Raw genomic sequence first — 20,163 nt, 5'->3', positions numbered from 1 at the left:
TTGGAACCATGGCAATGAGATGATATACGATGGAATGAATGTAAAACTAAAGTTCTCTCATGTAAACTATCATATAATTCACAATAAAACATTTAAAAAAAAAAAAAAAACACAGTGAAATCCAAACACTCACTAGGATAGTTAAAATTAACAAAAATGCAGAAAATAAACAAATCTGGCGAGGATTTAGAGAAACTGGTAGGAATGCAAAACTATACAGGATGATGATTCCTCGAGACTAAAATAGACCTGGCTTATGACCCACCAATTTACTTAGTTACAAACCAAAAGACTTGAAAACAAGAGTTGCAAACAGAGACTTGCTCACCACTGTTCACTGCAGCACTAGTCCCAATAACCAAACTTCACAATAACAAAAGGTCTACCAACAAATGAATGGGTAATTAAAACGTGGTACAAACACAAAGAATACTACTCAGCCAGAAGGACAAATGATGTCTTGATACATTTGACAATATGGATGGAACTGGAAGGCATCATACTGAGTGAAAGCTGTCCATCACAAAAGGATAAATATTGTATGCCCTCACAAGGTACATAAAAAGGCAAGAAAAGGAAAATGTATAGAGAACAAAGTTTACTAGTTCTCACCAGACACTGAAGGGTGGGAGGAAGCAGGTTAACAGTGACAGGCAAATTGTCCTGAATAAGTATAGGGCTGTACAGACAATTACTCTCATTGCTGTCAACACGTTACACAGCTTTAAAATGCTGAACTGGCAAACATGTGATAGGTACGTTTACAACAATGAAAAAAATAAATAAATAAAAATATAGTAACTGCTGAGGCTTTTTATGCACATCCAAATGCCTCATGGGATTTCGCCCTTGGTTTGCAGGCTAAGAGTTATGGTTTTATGAAACAAGCTAGTTAACTAGACTAATAAAATGTCTGGTGCTTCTGTTCTACCTCCTACTTGGTTGCCTAGTGTCTGGGGTGTTAAAATTTTGCAAATGGCCATCCAAGGCACATTTAGTTTTTTATTTCCCTGGAGCAACAGAAAAAGAAGGGGAGTCAGGAATAGGAAGACAAGAACAACTGACTCCCTTGCCCTGAGATCAGAATTGGCTACTATTACTGAAAATTTTGACCAAAGAGTCCACAGAAGAATCCGGATACAAAGCAGGAAAAAGCAGATTTCACATTCTCATGGATTGCAGCTTTTCTGGAGCCATGGAAAGTAGAGGAACTCCTGAATCTATTGCCTTGAGATAATCTTTAAACCTTAAACCAAAATACTCCCTGAAGTCTTCTTAAAACTGAACAAAAGTTTAGCTTAACTCATAAAAACTGATTTGCCTTAAGCATGTGCTCTTTTAAGAATCATCTATCTATATGATAGCAAACTGACAACAGCAAGTTGTCAAATTTGATCTCATTTGGATTATAATACAATCAAAAAGATTATAAAGGAACACTATAAGATTATACAAAAGGCTTTTAACTGTGTGGATCATGACAACCACACGATTCTGGAATGGGTATTCCAGAACACGTGATTGTGTTCATGAGGAAGGAACCTGTATATAGACCAAGAGGCAATCATTCAAACAGAACAAGGGGACACGGAATGGTTTAAAATCAAAAAACATGTGCGTCAGTGTTAAATCTTTCCACTATACCTATTCCATCTGTATGCTAAACAAATAATCTGAGAAGCAGCGTTATATGAAGTATATGGCATCAGGATTAGAAGAAAACTCATTAACATGTGACATGCAGATGATACAACCTTGCTAGCTGAAAATGAAGAGGACCTAAAATACTTACTGATGAAGATAAAAGACCACAGCTTTAGGTATAGGTTGCACCTCAATGTAAAAAAAAAAAAAAAACAAAAATCCTCACTACTGAACCATCATAAGAAATAACACAATAATAAATGGAGAAAAGAGTAAAGATGTTAAAGACTTCATTTTGCTTGGATCAACTATCAACACTCATGGAAGTAGCAGTCAAGAAATCAAATGATGTATTGCATTAAGCAAATATGCTGTACAAGACCCTTTTAAAGTGCTCACGAGCAAAGATATCAGTTTGAGGACTAAGGTACACCTGACCCAAGCCATGATATTTTCAATAGCCTCATATGTAAAAGTTGAACAATGAATGAATAAGGAAGATCGTAGAAGAACTAACGCATCTAAGTTATGGTGTTGGAGAAGAATATTGATGGTATCATGGATTGTTAGAAGTACAAACAAATCTGTGTTGGAAGAAGTACAGCCAGAATATTCCATAGGAGCCAGGATGGTGAGACTTTGCCTCTCATACTTCAGACATATAATCAGGAAGGATCACTCTCTGTAAAGAGAAGAGTCAATGAAAAAGAGGAAGACCCCCAGCGAGATGGGCTGGCACAGCGATAGCAGCAATGGACTCAAGCAAACCAACAATTGTGAGGATGGCACAGTACTGGGCAGTGTTTCATTCTGTTGTACACAAGGTTGCTATGAGTCAAAACTGACTCAACAGCACCTAACAACAAGAAGATTATGTTGAGGGAGGAATAACACAGAAAAGGAAGGTTACACACAACTCAAAAAATGTAACCAATGTCACTAAACTGTACATGTAGAATCTACTGGGTTGGTATTGTATTTTGCTGCATATATTCTCAACAACAAAACAAATTAAAAATTTTTTTAAAGAAATGCCTGACATTACTAAATCTAAAACACCTATGTTTATTGCAGCAAAAAATGGAAATAACCGAAATATCCATCAACAAACTAATAAACAAATGTGGTCCATGCAAATGTAGGAATATTATTCAGTCATAAAGAGAAATGAAGTCCTGATATACACTACGACATGTACCTTGAGATAGCAAGACACAGAAGGACAAACATTGACAGATTCCACTTCGATGAAATTTCTAGAAAAGTAAAAAGAAGAGGAATGAAAGTATATGAATGGTTTCCAGGAGCTGGGGAATGAAACAGATACACATTACTGCTTAAGAGGTATTGAGTTTCTAGTTGTTGTTGTTATGTGCCGTGGAGTTGGTTCCGACTCATAGCGACCCTGTACAGGGTTTCTGAGCCTGAAAATCTTTCTCCCGCAGACCGGCTGGTAGTTTCGAACTGCTGACCTTGCGGTTCGCAACCTGATTTGTAACCACTATGCTACCAGAGCTCCTTACAGCAATGAGAAATTATTGATGCAATTAAATTTCACAATGGCTAAAATGGAAAATATTTATATGTATACATGGGTATAGACTGACTACAATAAAAAATTATTAAAAAATTGAAACCCGTTTATGAACTCCAGAAGTGTATTTGGGGGCCTCAGAACTATGCTTACTGTGCCTACTCAGTCCTACATATGTCAATTCTTACCACACTGACATTTTAATGTGTACAATTCACTGTATGTTAAATCTATCTCAGGAGGGATTTTTAGGATAAAAGGCAATCAGGCTTCATATAAAGAAAAATGAAGTAAAATCTCTAATTCCATGACATTATGTTTAATAAGGTAATGTGTTTTTAAATCCTTTTATTAAAAAGCAGTAAGTTGAGACAAAACATTGGAAAGGTAAGAAAACCCCAAAGGGAATCATCATTCCTCAGACATAAATGATCTCCCTCAGTCTCCTTCCCACTAACTGCAGGCTACTGTTAAAGGGGAGGAACAATTGCCACAGAAAGCTCCAGATGTCTTGAGTTTTTTCACTTAATTAGTGGGAAGAACCCTCTGATTACTAAAAATGAAAAAAAAAAAAAAAATCAAGATAAGGCTGTTTAAACCATGAATGGTTTATTATTTTTAAAGTAAAAATAAAGACTTTGGTTCTTTAGAAATAGAAAAAAAAAAAAAAAAATGAAGGGGTAATTTAGATAATTATATTCTTTTTTTCAAAAGTTTGAGATTCGCTGATTTCAACATGGTTTTAGATATAACCCATGTGGTATATCACAAAGAAACTCTTGAAATAGTTTTTAAATGTCCCAGTTCTAGAAACATTTGGCACTGGAGTTGGTAACTTGGTTACAATAGGATAGCTTGGATGGTGAAGTATAACAATTAGATAAAAGATAAATTATACAGTGTTTTAAGGACCACGGGCAGAAATGATATTGTAATAAAAATGAAGACTATAGCTTTAGCACTGGCTGGAATTCACTCATACCCACATCACTGCATTGGTTCCCTACACCAAGGACATTAGCATACACATGTGTTAACTATAGAAATCATATCAGTAAATACAATAACCTTATGCTGTTGTTAAGTGCCATCAAGTCAGTTCCAACTCACAGTAATCCTGTATAGGGTTTCCAAGGAGGGGAGGGGAGTCTTAAGTGCAGACGTTATGATTACTAGTCCAGTGCTTACCCTACAATGCCACACCAGGGCTCCTTAGGCTATGCTGTTGCTGCTGTTATGTGCTTTCAAGTCAGTTCTGACTCATAGCAACCCTGTATAGGGTTTCTGAGGAGCAGCTGATGTTCGAACTGCTGACCTTGTGATTCAAATGGACCTTGTAGTTCAAACCAACCTTAACGTCCATGCTTATCTAACTACAGTGCCACATCAGAGATAACATTATTATCATTTTACAAACAGGTAACTGTTGTCTAATAGGTTAAGTAAGCTGCTTCCTGCCAGAGCCTGTAGGTAACAAAGGTACCCTCTAAACTACTACACCATAGTGATTCTGTAGATTTGTACTAATTATGACACAATGAATTTCCTTGTTTTGTTAATTACATTAGTAGCTCTAGCACTGTGTATATATATGCTTAAGTAAACACTAAATAACATTTTAATAGTTACATATGTGAGTAAGCTTCAATTTTCTAGAAGAGTTTAATCTAAAATATTTTTACCTTTACTAAGAAAGGGTGAAATGATTGGAAATGTTCTGCACCCTATTTATTTAAGAGTAAAATTTAACAAAATAGTTGGTGTGAAAAAGTTCTTTATAGAAAAACAGGATCACAGATAATAAATAGAAAAACAATGAGAAAATTGGTACATTCACTTTTTGGAATTCCTAGTAAAATAATGGATCCATGCAATGTCTAGTAAGACTCCTAAACCATTAGGTGAAAAGTTGCTGGAAATATTCATAATGGATGGATCACCTAAACTCAATATTCATAAGTGATGCTATCCCAGTTATCCAGCACCACTGATGAGTCATTATTTCCAAAGAGAAGCTGGTGGTTTTCAACCACCAACCTTTGGACTAACCTTGCAGTTAGCAGTACAGTGCTTACCCTATAGCGCCACATCAGGAGTTCTTGATATAACTGTATTCTGTCATTTTATATAACATAAAGGGTCAGTATGAGTCGGAACCAACTGGACAGCACTTACCAGCAACAATTTTTTTAAGTTCTTATTTAGAACTATATGCTGACATACTAGGGGAGTGCAATGGCTTCATACAATAAGTGCTGGACTGCGAACAAGGTCCACGGTTTGAGCCCACCAGTCACTCCATGGGTGAAAATGTGCTACTCCCTGAAACATTTAAAGCCTCAGACAAACTATACTAGGTAGCTATGAGTCAGAACTGACTCTGTGTCAACAACTGACATATTAATGGAGACATAACAAAATATATAGGATTGATTTACAGAAAAGAAAAGAAGATACACAAATACCCAAGTAAAAACAAATGTAAGCATAGAAAGGGGTAAATTACACAAAAACTGCAGAATATTGATAATTACTAGCTATAAAACAATATAAATAATATAATCAATTCAATAAATTTGATCAGTTAATGCAATATGATATTCATTCTATTTTTATGTATACTAAAAAATTCAATGATAAAAGGTTTTTTAAAAGAATGACCCCCCAATATGACTTAAGAAAATATTAAGCATAATAACCAAGTGATTAGAAGCTGCTTTGGTTTTCTTAGGTTGAAATATCTATGAATATATATAAATATGTATCTCAAGATCGGAAAAAAAGAAAAAGAAGGACACAATTTCAACAAAACAAATCTGAGACATGTTCAGCTAATCATGAAAATGAGGGAAGGAGCAATTAAATAGCTGCGAAACTACATGAGGAACATAGTAGGCACTCAATAAATGTTTCTGAATGAATGATACTCTATAATGATCTTTTTTCCTCTTATTCACAGTATCTAGGAATTTCATGTAAAATTTACATATACTTTATATAAATTTGCACATATAATTAGATTCTAATCTATATAGCAAATATAAAATTTTAATTTATATAAACATTATATTATATGAATTTATTCTAATTTTGAGATATATTTGAAGGTTAAACTTTATATTAAAAATCTTTATAATAGAATTACTATTTAAGAACTCAGAAATTAACCTAAATAATGAGGCCCAGAATGACATATACCCTCCATTTACACAGAAAATATTACTCACTTCATTAGACCTGAATTCTTCTTACTAAATGGTCCAATAATTTTGAACATAAGTTCTACTACTCCATTTTTCCCTAAGGATACTGAATTCACAGCTGTAGGGGGAAAAGATATAAAATTATTAAAACCTCAGTAACAAAAATAATGTACACACTTCATAAGATACACAGTCAAATACATATACAACTGGTTAACAAATGTGTACTTCACCTTAGGCCAATCATTTGAAGGGTAGATTTTTGTTTGTTTGTTTTTATGGGAAGTTGCAAGAAATTCTGAAAAAAGTACTATGAACAAAAGAAAAAAGTTGAAAAAATATTTAAGTTACTCCATTTATTTATCCAATAAATTTAATGAATTCTAGTAAATATCAGGATATAGGGATAGAGAGATAAAAATAAACAGCCTCTGTAATTCAATGAACAAGTGTAGAGAAGAATGACTGGGGGAAAAATATAATTACTAAGTTATTTTCTAAATAAATAAAGAATTGTAGGTTATTTAGACTATACCATTAATGAGCCCATAATCCAGAGGAGAAGAGAAGGAGCTTCTGGAAAAAAATGACGCTTGGGCTCAATTTTAATAGTAGATATTAGCTAGGAAAGAAGTTAGACTTTGGGGTGGATATGGTTTTGAGGTTATCTCTGAAGACAGGTAAGGAACACAGACAATAAAGCATAGACAATGAACACAAGTATGAGCAGTTTACATGCTGTTAAAAAAGCTAAGAAACACATTATGAAAGCCCCTATAAGGTAATGCTTTCAGCTATCAAGAATCTCCTAGAAGGAATAAAAAGTAAGATCTGCTTTTTAAATGAACTCAAACCACATAGGGAAATTCCGATGGATTTGCAAAACAAATTAGGAGGCTGTGGGCTATGTAAGTAAGCAATAAGGACCTTAACTAAAGCAAATGTAATATTTAAAAAAATAAAAGAGAGAGAGAGAGAGGGAATCATTTTGGTGTTTTACATAAAATACACAATTACCTAACTGAAAAATTCTGTGCAAGGTTTTGCACTCCGAGACACTAGCAAAATTATAAATAAGCCATTTTCTAAACTCCTAGTGGCTAATTCTATAAACACCATAAAACATGTGGCTTCTAAAGTGAGTCCTGGTGTGATGCTGTGGGTTAATGCGCCAGACTGCAAAGCCCTTTGAACTGCAAGATAAGTGGTTCAAGCTCACCAGATACTCCTCGGAAATCCTATACAGAGTCACTATGGGTTGGAATCGACTCAATGGCAGTTAACAAAAATATGTACACATACTTATGTGTGTGTGCATGTGAATATATATGTATACATACATACATACACACATACACACTTCTCTGACAGGATTCCATCTTACATGGGTCCCGTCTTTCACAGGTGTACAGTTTCAATTCTGGTTTCAACTACTTCAATTTCTCATTGGTGGTGGCGGTGTGCCGTGGAGTCAGTTCCGACTCATAGCAACTCATAGGGTTTCCGAGGCTGTAAATCTTTACAGGAGCAGAAAGCCTCATCTTTCTCCTGCGGAACAGCTGGTAGTTTCAAACTGCTGACCTTGAGGTTCACAGCCCGATTCATAACCACTATGCTACTCTCATTAAGAGACTATAAAAGAAAATCCACATCCTATATATAGGTTTCAGACCTAATACTGTCAAATAGTAATGTTTGAAGAAGCCCTGGTGGCACAATGGGTTAAGCACTGGGCTGATAACCACAAGGTCAGCAATTAAAACCCACCACACACACACTCCACACGTAAAAGAATTGATGCTTTTGAGTTATGGTGTTGGAGGAGAATATTGAAAGTACCATGGGCTGCCAAAAGAACCAAGAGATCTGTGTTGGAAGAAGTGCAGCCAGAGTGCTCCTTTGAGGCCAAGATGGCCAAACTTCGTCTCTCATTCGTTGGACATATTGTCAGGAGGGACCAGTCACTGGAGACAGATATCATGTTTGGTAAGGTGGAGGGTCAGAGATAGAGAGGAAGACCCCCAGCGAGATAGACTGGTAAAGTGGTAGCATCAATGGGCTCAAGCGTGACAACAATTGTGAGGTTGGCCCAGGACAGGGCAGTGTTCTGTTGTGCATAGGGTTACTATGAGTCAGTATCGACTAGATGGAAGCTAACAACAACACACTCCACTGGACAAAGATTAAGTGGTCTTCTCTTGTGAAGATTTTCAGCGTTGAAATCCCTACAAAGCACTTCAAGTCTGTCCTGTAAGGTCACTGAGTCATAATCAATAGACAGCAACGTGCTTTTGAGTTGGAAAACGTTTGAGAGGCATTTCGGCGTAGGCTGACTTTGTGATCCCTTTTCCCAGCAGCTTCCTCACAGGCTCCTGTGCTATATTCCTTTCTGTTCTGCTACTCTTCTCGGACTCTCAGGTGAGCGCCTATCTATGCTTTCCCTCCCAGCTTCCCTCTCAGCCAGGGAAATGCAAAGCACTGGTAGCTTTGGTAGCAGCCAATACCCTACTATCTCAGTATCTCCCACTGCTTTCCCACAGGCTAGCTACTCATCCTCGCACTACATGACTTCTGTAACATTAATGAGAGTTCTTGAGATTCTGTCAAATCACCTTCTTATCCAACACCATCCCTTTTTTGGACTGAGAGTAGAAATCCAAAAAGAGCAACCATATTAAATGTTTTCTTTCCTAGTCCACAAATTTTGAAGGTTTATGGAATTGCGATACTTGACATTTTTCATTTTGTAGAATGTCAACAACATTGAGTTAATCGGAAGCTACTCTGAAAATACTCACAGTTAACAGAATAGACCCGTAAAAGCTGAAGACAAGGCAAAACCAAGCGATGATTCTGCAAATTCTGTTTGACCAAATTCAGGGTTACATTCAGAGCTCCATTAATTCTAGCTTTCACTCCAAATTTTTTGTCTGTTTAAAAAGAAAAAATAATTTATATGAAACGTTTAACAAAATGACTGTCATTAAGCAATATTTTAAATTTGTATTATAAATCATAAAATATAAAATTGTCCCGAAACAATAAAAATTGTAATCATTTTGTGATATAAGTTTTAAAGTACTCCTTCTATTTTTGATTACTAGTTTAAAAGAAGGTCCCCAGATTACAAACACCCAATTTACTTATAACCAGTAGTTCAAATCAATCCAAATAAGTCCATTACATTTAAAAACTCAAAGTACATACAATGCTTTATAATAAACAGGTGCTACTGTGTGAGTGGTGCTGTAGGCTAATGCATCAGACTTCAAAGCTGAATGACTTTGCGCCTGATCAACAAAATGGCATTGCAACTACCCCAATTGACACTGAATGGGGTCCGGCTTGGCTTGAGCTTCCCAACCCCAACCCCCAACCCCCGGGAAGTTTGGATCTTTGTTACACCTGGAGACCCTCCCCAGCGGAAATTCCAGGTTTCAGGAAAATCTCCATACCCCTGCACAAATCACCATACCCACCCCACCCCACCCATTGTAAACTTGCCAAAACTATACCCAGACCACAGGGACTATAAATACCCCAGTCTGTAAGGGAACAGACAGGCTCTTGGTCTCCTTTGGTGACATAAGAGTACCCCCTCCCAGGTTTACTCTCAATAAACCTGCCTGCTGTTGAAGCCAAGACTCTCTGCCCTTGTCTCTTTCTTTTCCTTACAAAAGCCATTTGAACTGCAAGTTCGGTGGTTCAAGCTCACCAGCTGCTCCTTGGAAACCCTACACAGGGTCGCTATAGGTCGGAATCAATTCAATGGCACTTAACAATAACAACTATGTGAGTCCTGGTGTGGGTGCTGTTGGTTAATGTGCCAGACTTCAAAGCCATTTGAATTGCAAGGTTAATGGTTCAAGCTCACCAGCCGCTCCTCGGAAACCCTATACAGGGTCGCTTTGGATCAGAACCAATTTGACGGCACTTTATGACAACTTTGTGACATTCATCAAAGCATTATTATCATTAATGTTATTACTAAAATATGATTATGTTAATCAAGTGTTTGTGTACCTGGAAGTATTTCTTTAATGTTTCTTATATCTAGAGACGTATATTATATAGGAGTCCTGGTGTGGTGCTGTGGGATAAAGCACTGGCCTGCCAGGTTGCTTTGAACCACAAAATTGGAGGTTCAAACTCACCAGTCATTCCTTGGAAACCCTTAACACGGTTGCTATGAATCTGAACTCACTTGACAGCACTTAACAACAAGACAAACATTTGAATAACTGACACTAGGTGCAAACCATACCTAACTGTTCTCACTTAACACACAAATTCAACTTAACAGACTTAGAACTCACTGGTAATGTGAGGACTGCTTGTACTAAAGACAGATTGGGGGACAGGGCAGCAAAGAGGTGGACAGGGGACCCTAACGCTTGGACTGTCAGAAAAGGAAGAACATAACTGATCCACTAAATGTGCGAGGCTGTCTTCAAATACGATTCAAATCTCAAACAGGAGAGTTAAAGTTCAACATCTTTCCCAAGAACATTATCCCAAAGTCAAGGGCAACAGTCAAGAGCCTAAAGAAATGCTCATTACAATAGGTACTTATTTTTAAATAAGCCATATTATTTTTAGGCTTATGAAAGAAAGGAAGATTAAAAGAGTACACAGAAACTAACCTGCCAAATATCATCAAAAGTTCCTGCTATGGATTATATTGTGCCCCCTAAAATACATATTTGGGGGGGTACAATTAGCCAAATAGTCCCTGTCTATTTTAAAATAGGGCTTCTGTGTTATGCTAATGAGGCCACATCAGAGTAAGGTATGTTCAAAACCTAATCACTTTTGAGCTCTGAGAAAAGCAGACTAGGGAGAGAAGGAAACACGAAGGGCTGGGGGGAGGAAAGACAGCTGCCTCTGGAGACCGCCAAGGGCACAGAAGTTGAGACAAGAATCTTTCCTCCCAAGTGAACAAAGCCTAAATGCAGATATCTAGTCTCTTAAATTGTGAGAAAATACACTGCTGTTCTTTAAAGCCACCTACTTGCATTATTTTTGTTATAGCTGCACTGAGAAACTAAGACAATTAGTACCTAAAGTGATGTTAGAAGTAAAAAAATATTGTTACATAAACAAAAATATCAAAATGCGAAGCTATTATTATTTATATACACATCCTCCATCTGGGCTTACACACTCTGAGGTGCTAGTTCTATCTCTAAAGAACCCTTCCCCAAAGAATTCTGTGCTCTTCAATTTTCAAGTCAAAACAGCAGTTTGGCATCTTCCAGGGACACAAATTGTCTTCTTTTTAAATGTTCTTTGAGTTAGGGAAACAAAAAGAGTCTGTAGGAACAAAATCAGAGTACAGTGGATGGGGTATGGTACCCCAACAAAATTAACGTAGGGCAGCCCTTGCTAACCTGAAGAATGAGCAGGTACATGGTCATGATGGGAAAAATTCCTCAGCACAACTTTCTGGTCTTTTTCTCACTAATACAATCTTTAATTTTTAGAAAATGTCTTCATAATAAGTCCCCATGATGATTTTGTGACAAAAATATAAAGAAATCTGCAGCAAATATGACGACAAATGAAAACTACTGACACATTTTACTTCCAGGTTCCTCAAAACCACTCCCACCAGTTCCCCCTCCTTCTAGCCTCAACAATGCCCACAAACATGCACACACACATACCCCAGAAACACTTGTGATTTAGAAAAACTGTTCTTCCTTTTTCTATCACATGCAAATTAGTGAATTTTGGATGCTTACATCCCATGACTGTAAAAAGCATCCCATTTTACCAGATCAAGAAAAAGCAGTTAACATCTTAGATTCAAAACACTTAAGTGGTTTCCAGACAGATAAAAATCACTGTTAAAAGACGACTCCACATTCAACATTCATACAAGTGAAACCCTTACCTTTTGGCCCAATCTTTGCAAGAATAGAATGAATCTGTACCATTAACTCTTCATTTGGGGGAGATTCTTTACTGGCATTCATCAGCAACTGTAACAATATTTGTGAGCCACCTTTGGCAACTAAAAAACTAGCTCTTCGACCTCCACCTAAAAATTTAAAACATACTTTTTTAAAAAACAGTAAATTCTCCTGTAATGTATTAAGTATCACAACCTATTAGCAGTCAATAAATAAACTTCAAAGTGCTGCTGCTGAAGCTAAACCACAAAAACTCTATTCTTATTTTTAGAGAATGGCACAAAAAGAACATATATGTGATGCCTAAATTCTAGGTTCAAGGCTCTAAAATTCAGGGTGGGGGGTACCGGGGTTGCTAGAGGGATACTGAAAGATACCACAAACAACACAGCAACTATGAAAGAGTATGATCATTTCCAAATCCCATACTCATAACATCTACTATGTGAGTGTCAGAAAATTCCAAAGAAACTACACAGGATACTCCGTTTGTTGATCACTGTTTACAAACACAAGTTTACGCATAAAAACAAAAACTTACCAGCTGACACTAGCTCAAGAAGAATGCTTAAAATATTCAGTGTCGTTTGAAGGTCTTTCGTGTTCTGAAATAAATATTTTCGTTGATTTATTAATACACTGTAAATTCAAGAGTAACAATTTTTCACATGTTGATAACTACCTATATTTTGCAAATGACCTTTTAGATTTCTCTAAGAACAAATGTGTTCAAGTCTCCATTATTTTCATATATCACTTTGGTCTCTTCTTATTCTTAAGAATTTTCACAGATCATTTGAGCTATTATCCTCCTATAGCAACATTATTGTAAGAAAAATGAATTTGTACTTGAGTTCATTATCTATCAGTTATATTATACAAGTAAATCAAAATTTAGAAGACATTAGGAGGCATATAGTTCCTGTCTCAAAAAGTAGTCACATTATCAGTTTCTAGTGTATCCTCCCAAAGATAACAGCAAGGCATGTGACTGTATATACATGTATATATAGGTTTCCTTCTGTAAATGGTATCATGCTATGATCTTGGTATTTTTACACATCAATCAATAAAAACATTTTTATTCACCTTAACGAGTATATGATGTATTTCAGTATACAGTTATTCTAGTATTTATGTAACCAACCAACTTAAATTTTCAATTTGTTTTGAATCTTTTTCTATTAAAAACATTATGTTGTTGTTGTTGTTGTTGTGTGCCGTGGAGTCGGTTCCAACTCATAGCGACCCTGCACAGGGTTTCCAAGGCTATTAATCTTTACGGAAGCAGAACGCCTCATCTTTCTCCCGCGGAGCAGCTGGTAGTTTTGAACTGCTGACCTTGCGGTTCGCAACCCAATTCGTAACCACTACGGTATCAGAGCTCCTTATAAGTATCATTAAATACATGTAAAGAGGCCCTGGTGGTAATTTAGAATAAGCAGTTGTCTGTAAACCGCAAGGTCGATGGTTCAAACCCACCAGCAGTTCCATGGGAGAAAAATATGTCTGCTCCCATGAGGACTTTCAGCCTCAGAAACACTAGAGGATCATTATGAGTCAGGACAAACTCAATAGCACTAAGGGTTTTGGGGGAGGGAGAGGAAAGAGTTTATTTCCATGCAATCAAATATATCTATATGAGGAATAAATTTCTAAAATTTCTGGGTCAATTTAGACATTTATCAAATTGCTCTCCAAAGAGCAATCTATACATCCACCAGCAATACAGAAGAGCCAATCAACCAGTCTAATAGGCGAGATGTTCAAATGCTACACTTTGGTTTATATTTCTCTTGCTATAAGAGGTGCTCAACCTTTAGGGCCCTTTGTGCTGCTTCTTTTAGAAGTGCCTATTCATAACCTTCATGCATTTTTCCATTGGATTATTGATTTCTTTTTCTTACTGATCTGTAGAAGTTCTTTACAGTTAAGTAAATCACAGGCATTGAAAATATTTTTTTCTCTGCTTGCAATGTCTCTTTTTATTCTGTATGATCTTTGTTTTTTTGTTTTCCCATCCAGTTTTATTAATATGATTGAATTAATTAATCTTTTCTTTTACAGCTTCTACTGTTTTTCATATAGAAAAGCCCAGGCTTCAAATCAGTTCAGCCCAGTTCAGTCATGGCCAAAGGGACATGAGAACAGACTCAATTCTTAAAATATAGGTGAACTTGAATGCTAATTATTTGTCAAAGTCCTGCTAGAAACTTCATCTCCCTGCTAGAAACATCAAGGGCACCATACGTGCTTCACAGCAACCAAATCTCTTCATCACATATACAGTGGCACCTGTTTCGGTTTTGGGTGCTTTTACAAATTCAGGTCTCTTCTGGTCTCGCTCTGTTGGCCATGACTTAATCAACTCGAATGGGTTAGAAGCCCTGGAAAAGGCTTCCTTATTGTTAAAGTATTTAAAATTTTCTCCCACTGTATACTCTAATACCTTCATGATTTCATTTACTTGTCTACATTTTTGCTTGCTGAGGAATTTATTTTGGTGCACAAAATTAAGAAGGATCCAACTTTATTCTTTTCCAGGTGACTACGAATTTGTCCCAACATCACTCAATAAATAATCCCTCTGCTCCCTACTGAGCTGACATACTGTCTTCATTGAACAGTACTCACTTCCCATAAGCATTTTAATTAAGTGTTGAACTTTCTCTTCTGTTACACTAATGTCTATCTACCCAAACACGATTTCTAACTATTTTATCTATGGTTTAATACTTAACAGAGCTAGGTTTCCTCAAATCTCTTATTTTTTTCATAAATTTTTTTCTAGTCCTTATTATTTTTTTCCCATTTGGACTTCAGAAACAAAACTGTCTATGTTTTCATTAAAACTGCTTTAAAATGAAAGACAATTTAGATGGAAATGGCCACTATAATACTATAACCTCCTGTCAAATAACATAAACCCATTACGTGTTCTTATATAATCCTGACTCAGAATGAAACTTGGTGTTTTATTCCAAACTTTCACACTGGCAGAGAAATTTAATTATTATCAACATAATGCAGTTATTTAACTAATGTATGTAGACAAATCACAAATGTGTATCAGCTAACAAAATAAAATAAATTATACCACTGAATTCAATCATGTCTTTCAAAGTAAAAATTATTTCACACTAAAACCCATTGTCACTGCATGGATTCCACATTATAATGACCCTCAATAGGGTTTCTGAGACTGTATATCTTCCCAGGAAAGGACGGGCTCGTCTTCCTTGCATGGAGCCTCACCCACTACACACCACCAGAGTTCAATTACCAATTAGAATGACATGTTTCGGTGAAAGCTTATGCTTACCATAGTGATCACAGATAAAAACACTTGTTCACTCAACATCTATTGCAATAGTCATATCACCATTCCAAATAAGAATTTAAAATATAAAACAAATTTTCATTAGTTGGCTTTACCTCTAAGATAAAAATTTTATACATCACATATGTTAATTACTTCGGTAGTGTTGGATATTTTTTAGATATATAATTAAAGCCAGTTCATCCTTTACCTCTAATGTTGAAAGTAGAACTTCCATTCCTGTAGAACCTTTGGCTGTCATTTCTTTTCTTGTTTTTTCTGAAAAGTAGAAAAAACATGTTTTCTGAAGCATGAAAGCAAAACAGAAAAACAAAGGATACATAGCTCCATTATCATATAGCTAGCTAATGTAGAATCATTCATTTTCCATCAGTCCGGTAAGTACTCTAAATTGGTCCCTGAATGATCCTACCTCTAATGCTATTAGTAATGTCCTCTTTTGCATATAAGAATGTTTCTCTTAGATATCTAGACATAAGAGCATAAGACTGCAAATATATCAGAGGATATAGTATTTCAATTGTGTGGATCATGACAAGCTATGGACAACTTTGAGAAGTATGAGTATTCCAGAACACTTAATCGTACTGCTGAGAAATCTGTACCTAGACCAAGAAGCAGTCGTTCAAACAGAGCATGGGAACACTGAATGTTTTAAAATTGGGAAAGGTGTGCGACAAGGTTGTGTTCTTTGACCATACTTATTCAACCTGAATGCTGAGCAAATAATACGAGAAGCTGGGTTCTATGAAGAAAAACGTGGCATCAGGATTGGAGGAAGACTCATTAACAACCTGCGATATGCATATGATACAACCTTGCTTGCTGAAAGTGAAGAGGACTTGAAACATTTACTGATGAAGATCAAAGAGCACAGCCTTCAGTATGGATTGCATCTCAATGTCAAGAAAACAAAAATCCTCACCACTGGACCAAGAAACAACATTCTTATCAATGGAGAAAAGACAAATTGTCAAGGACTTCAATCTTCTTGGATCAACTATCAACACTCACAGAAGCAACAGTCAGGAGATCAGACGACGAACTGCATTAGGCAAATCTGCTGCACAGGAACTTTTTAAAGTGTTGAAGAGCAAAGATGTCAGCTTGAGGAGTAAGGTGCGCCTGATCCAAGCTATGGTATTTTCAATAACCTCATATGGATGCGAAAGCTGGACAGTGAATAAGGAAGATCGTAGAAGAATTGATGCCTTTGAGTTGTGGTGTTGGAGGAGAATACTAATAGTGCCATGGACTGCCAAAAGAACCAATAGATCTGTTTTGGAAGAAGTGCAGCCAGAGTGCTCCTTGGAGGCCAAGATGGCTAAACTTCATCTCTCATACTTTGGACATGTTGTCAGGAGGGAACAGTCATTGGAGAAGGATGTCATGCTGGGTAAGATGGAGGGTCAAAGAAAAAGAGGAAGACCCCCAATGAGATGGATCGGCCAGGTGGCATCATTGATGGCGTCAAGTGTGGCAGTGGTAGTGAGGTTGGCCCAGGATCGGACATTGTTTCCTTCTGCTGTGCATGGGGTTGCTATGAGTCGGTTCTGACTCGATGGCACCTGACAACAACAACAACAACAATCTGTATTTTTACTTTAATAAATATTGCCACACTTGTCTTCAAATAGGGTTCCACCAACAACATGGAAAACTACTGTTCCCTCAAATACTCACTAATAAAACTAGAAATTTAAAGTGTACCATTACACCAGTGGCCACCACTCCTCCATCATTCTCTCATACTGTGGTAGCCTATGTGCTGCTGCGATGCTGGAAGCTCTGCCACCGGTATTTTAAATACCAGCAGGGTCACTCACAGTGGACAGGTTTCAGCTGAGCTTCCAGCAAAGACAGACTAGGAAGAGGAGAGGCAGACTACTTCTAAATATTTAGTCACTGAAAACCTTATGAGTAGCACTGTCAGCACTAGGATACTGAATATTGAAACAGGATGAAGGACATTAGAATATTGTCAGATATACTGTGGGAAAACGAACCCTCAGGTTGAAAGGCACTCAAAGTACAACTAGAGAAGAGCTGCCTCAACAAAGTACATTCGACCATGATAAGGAAATGAAGTAAAAGCCTTTGTGACCTTCATCTGCTGATAGAGCACAATTAAAATGAGGAATAACAGCTGTAAACATCTATTAAAAATTAGAATACGAAATGTACAAAGTATGAATCTAGGAAAATTGGAAGATGTCAAAATAAACAGGAATACAAAAACAACGATATCCTAGGCATTAATGAGCTAAAACAGAGTGGTACTGACCATTTTTAATCTGATAATCATGTGGTTCCTTTGAAGGGAAAGGTAAACTGAAAAGGAAGGCGTTGCATTCATCATCAAAAAAGAACATTTCAAGATCTGTCTTGAAGTATAATTTTGTCTGTGATAGGATAATATCCATATGCCTACAAGGAAGATTAGTAAATACTAGCTATATCCAAATTTACACACCAATCACTAAACCAAGTGATGATGAAATTGAAGAATTACCAACTTCTTCAGTGTAAAATTTATCAAACATGCTATCAAAATGTATTCATAATTACTGACAAATGGAATGCAAGTGTTGGAAATAAAGAGGAAGGATCAGTAACTGGAAACTTCGGCTTTAATGATAGAAATGATGCTGGAGATCGCATGGCAAAATTTTGTAAGAGCAATGACTTCTTCACTGCAAATACCTTTTTTTAAATAACATAATAGGCAACTATACACATGGACCTCACCAGCCGGAATACACAGAAATCAAACTGACTACATGTGTAAAGAGAAGGTGGAAAAGCCAAAACACTAACCAAAGCAAGGCTAAGGGCAAATTGTGGAACAGACCGTCAATTGCTAATATGCAAGTTCAGGCTGAAGCTGAAGAAAATTATAACAAGTCCACAAGGGTGAAAATATGATCTTGAACATATCCAACCTGAATTCAGAGATCATCTCATGAAGAGATTTGATGCATTAGACATTAAAGACCAAAGATCAGAAGACTTGTGGGATGACATCAAGAACATCATACAGTAAGAAACCAAAAGGAAACTAAGAAGGCAAGAAAGAAGAAAAAGGCCAAAATGGGTGTCAGAAAAGACTATGAAATTTGTTCTCCAGCATAGAGATGCTAAAGCAAATGAAAGAAATGAGGGGGCAAAAAAAGCTGAATAGCAAATTACAAAGGGCAGCTCAAGAAAACAAAGTCACATATTTTAACAAAATGTACAAATACCTAGAGTTAGAAAACCAAAAGAGAAGAACATGCTCAGCATTTCTCAAACTGAGGGAACTGAAGAAAAAATTTAAGCATCCACTTTCAATACTAAAGGATTCTATGGGCAAAATATTGAATGATGCACAAAGCATCAAAATATGGACAGAAGGAATAAACCGAGTTCACTATACCAAAAAGAAATGGTCAATGTTCAATCATTTCAAGAGGTAGCATATTATCAAACCCCAATGATAGTGAATGAAAAAATCCAAGGTACAATGAGGTCACTGGCAAAGAACAAGGCTCCAGGAACTGATAGAATACAAATTGAAATTTTTCAACAAACTCAGTTGACACTGGAGTCACTCACACATCTATGCCAACAAATCTGGAAGACACCTACCTGGCCAAGAGGCTGCTAGAGAGCCATATTTGTGCCCATTCCAAATAGGGATGACCCAACAGAATGCAGAAATCATCAGACAATAACATTAATATTGCATGCAAGTAATATTTTGCTAAAGGTATTATAAAAACAGCTGCAATTATACATTGATATAGAACTGCCAGAGGTTCAAGTCAGATTCAGATGAGGATGTAGAATGAGGGGTATTATTGCTAATATCAGCTGGATCTTGGCTGAAAACAGAATACCAGAAAGATGTATACCTGTGCTTTATTGACTACACCAAGGCTTTTGACAAGCTATGGACAACATTACAGAAAATGAATATTACAGAATACTTAAATGTGCTCATTAGGAACCTGTAACTACATAAATGACAATCATTCGAAGAGAACAAGGGGACACTGAATTATTTAAAATTAGGAAATGTGTGTGCCAGGGTTGTATTCTTTCACCATACTTATTCAATCTGTATATTGAGTACATAATCCGAGAAGCTGGATTATATAAAGAAGAACATGGCATCATGCATATGAACATGCGATATGCATATGAATACAACCTAGTTGCTCAAAGTGAAGAGGATTTAAAATACTTACTAATGCAGATCAAAGACCACAGCCATCAGTATGTGTCGCACCTCAATGTAAAGTAAACAAAAATCCTCACTACTGTACCAATAACCAACATCAAAATAAGTGGAAAAACATTGAAGTTATCAAAGACTTCATTTTCCTTAGGTAAATCATCGAAACTTGCTCTCCAACGTAGAGAAGCCAAAGCAAATGGAAAAATTGAAGAAGTGCAAGAGCTGAACAGAAAATTTCAAAGATCAGTTCGAGAAGATAAAGCCAAATACTATAATAAAATGTGCAAAGATTTAGAGTTAGAAAACCA

The 20,163-nt window shown here is 36.5% G+C and overlaps 1 protein-coding gene across 1 annotated transcript in view; it reads right to left on the bottom strand.

Moving 5' to 3' along the window:
- The window catches only part of AGTPBP1 (ATP/GTP binding protein 1), a 219,950-nt gene that overhangs the window by 155,392 nt on the left and 44,395 nt on the right, over positions 1-20,163 (bottom strand). The window contains exons 3-7 of the mRNA XM_006875881.1: positions 15,827-15,894; positions 12,838-12,901; positions 12,278-12,424; positions 9,180-9,311; positions 6,406-6,499 (exon numbers count right to left, since the gene is read on the bottom strand). Of these exons, the coding sequence (XP_006875943.1) occupies positions 6,406-6,499; positions 9,180-9,311; positions 12,278-12,424; positions 12,838-12,901; positions 15,827-15,894 (505 nt within the window). The remainder of the gene's footprint in view (positions 1-6,405; positions 6,500-9,179; positions 9,312-12,277; positions 12,425-12,837; positions 12,902-15,826; positions 15,895-20,163) is intronic.

The sequence above is a fragment of the Chrysochloris asiatica genome, unplaced genomic scaffold, assembly GCF_000296735.1.
Source record: "Chrysochloris asiatica unplaced genomic scaffold, ChrAsi1.0 scaffold00344, whole genome shotgun sequence".
Lineage (NCBI taxonomy): Eukaryota > Metazoa > Chordata > Mammalia > Afrosoricida > Chrysochloridae > Chrysochloris > Chrysochloris asiatica.
Note: the sequence above shows the minus strand (reverse complement) of the source record. Positions and strands in the feature narration are given on the sequence as shown.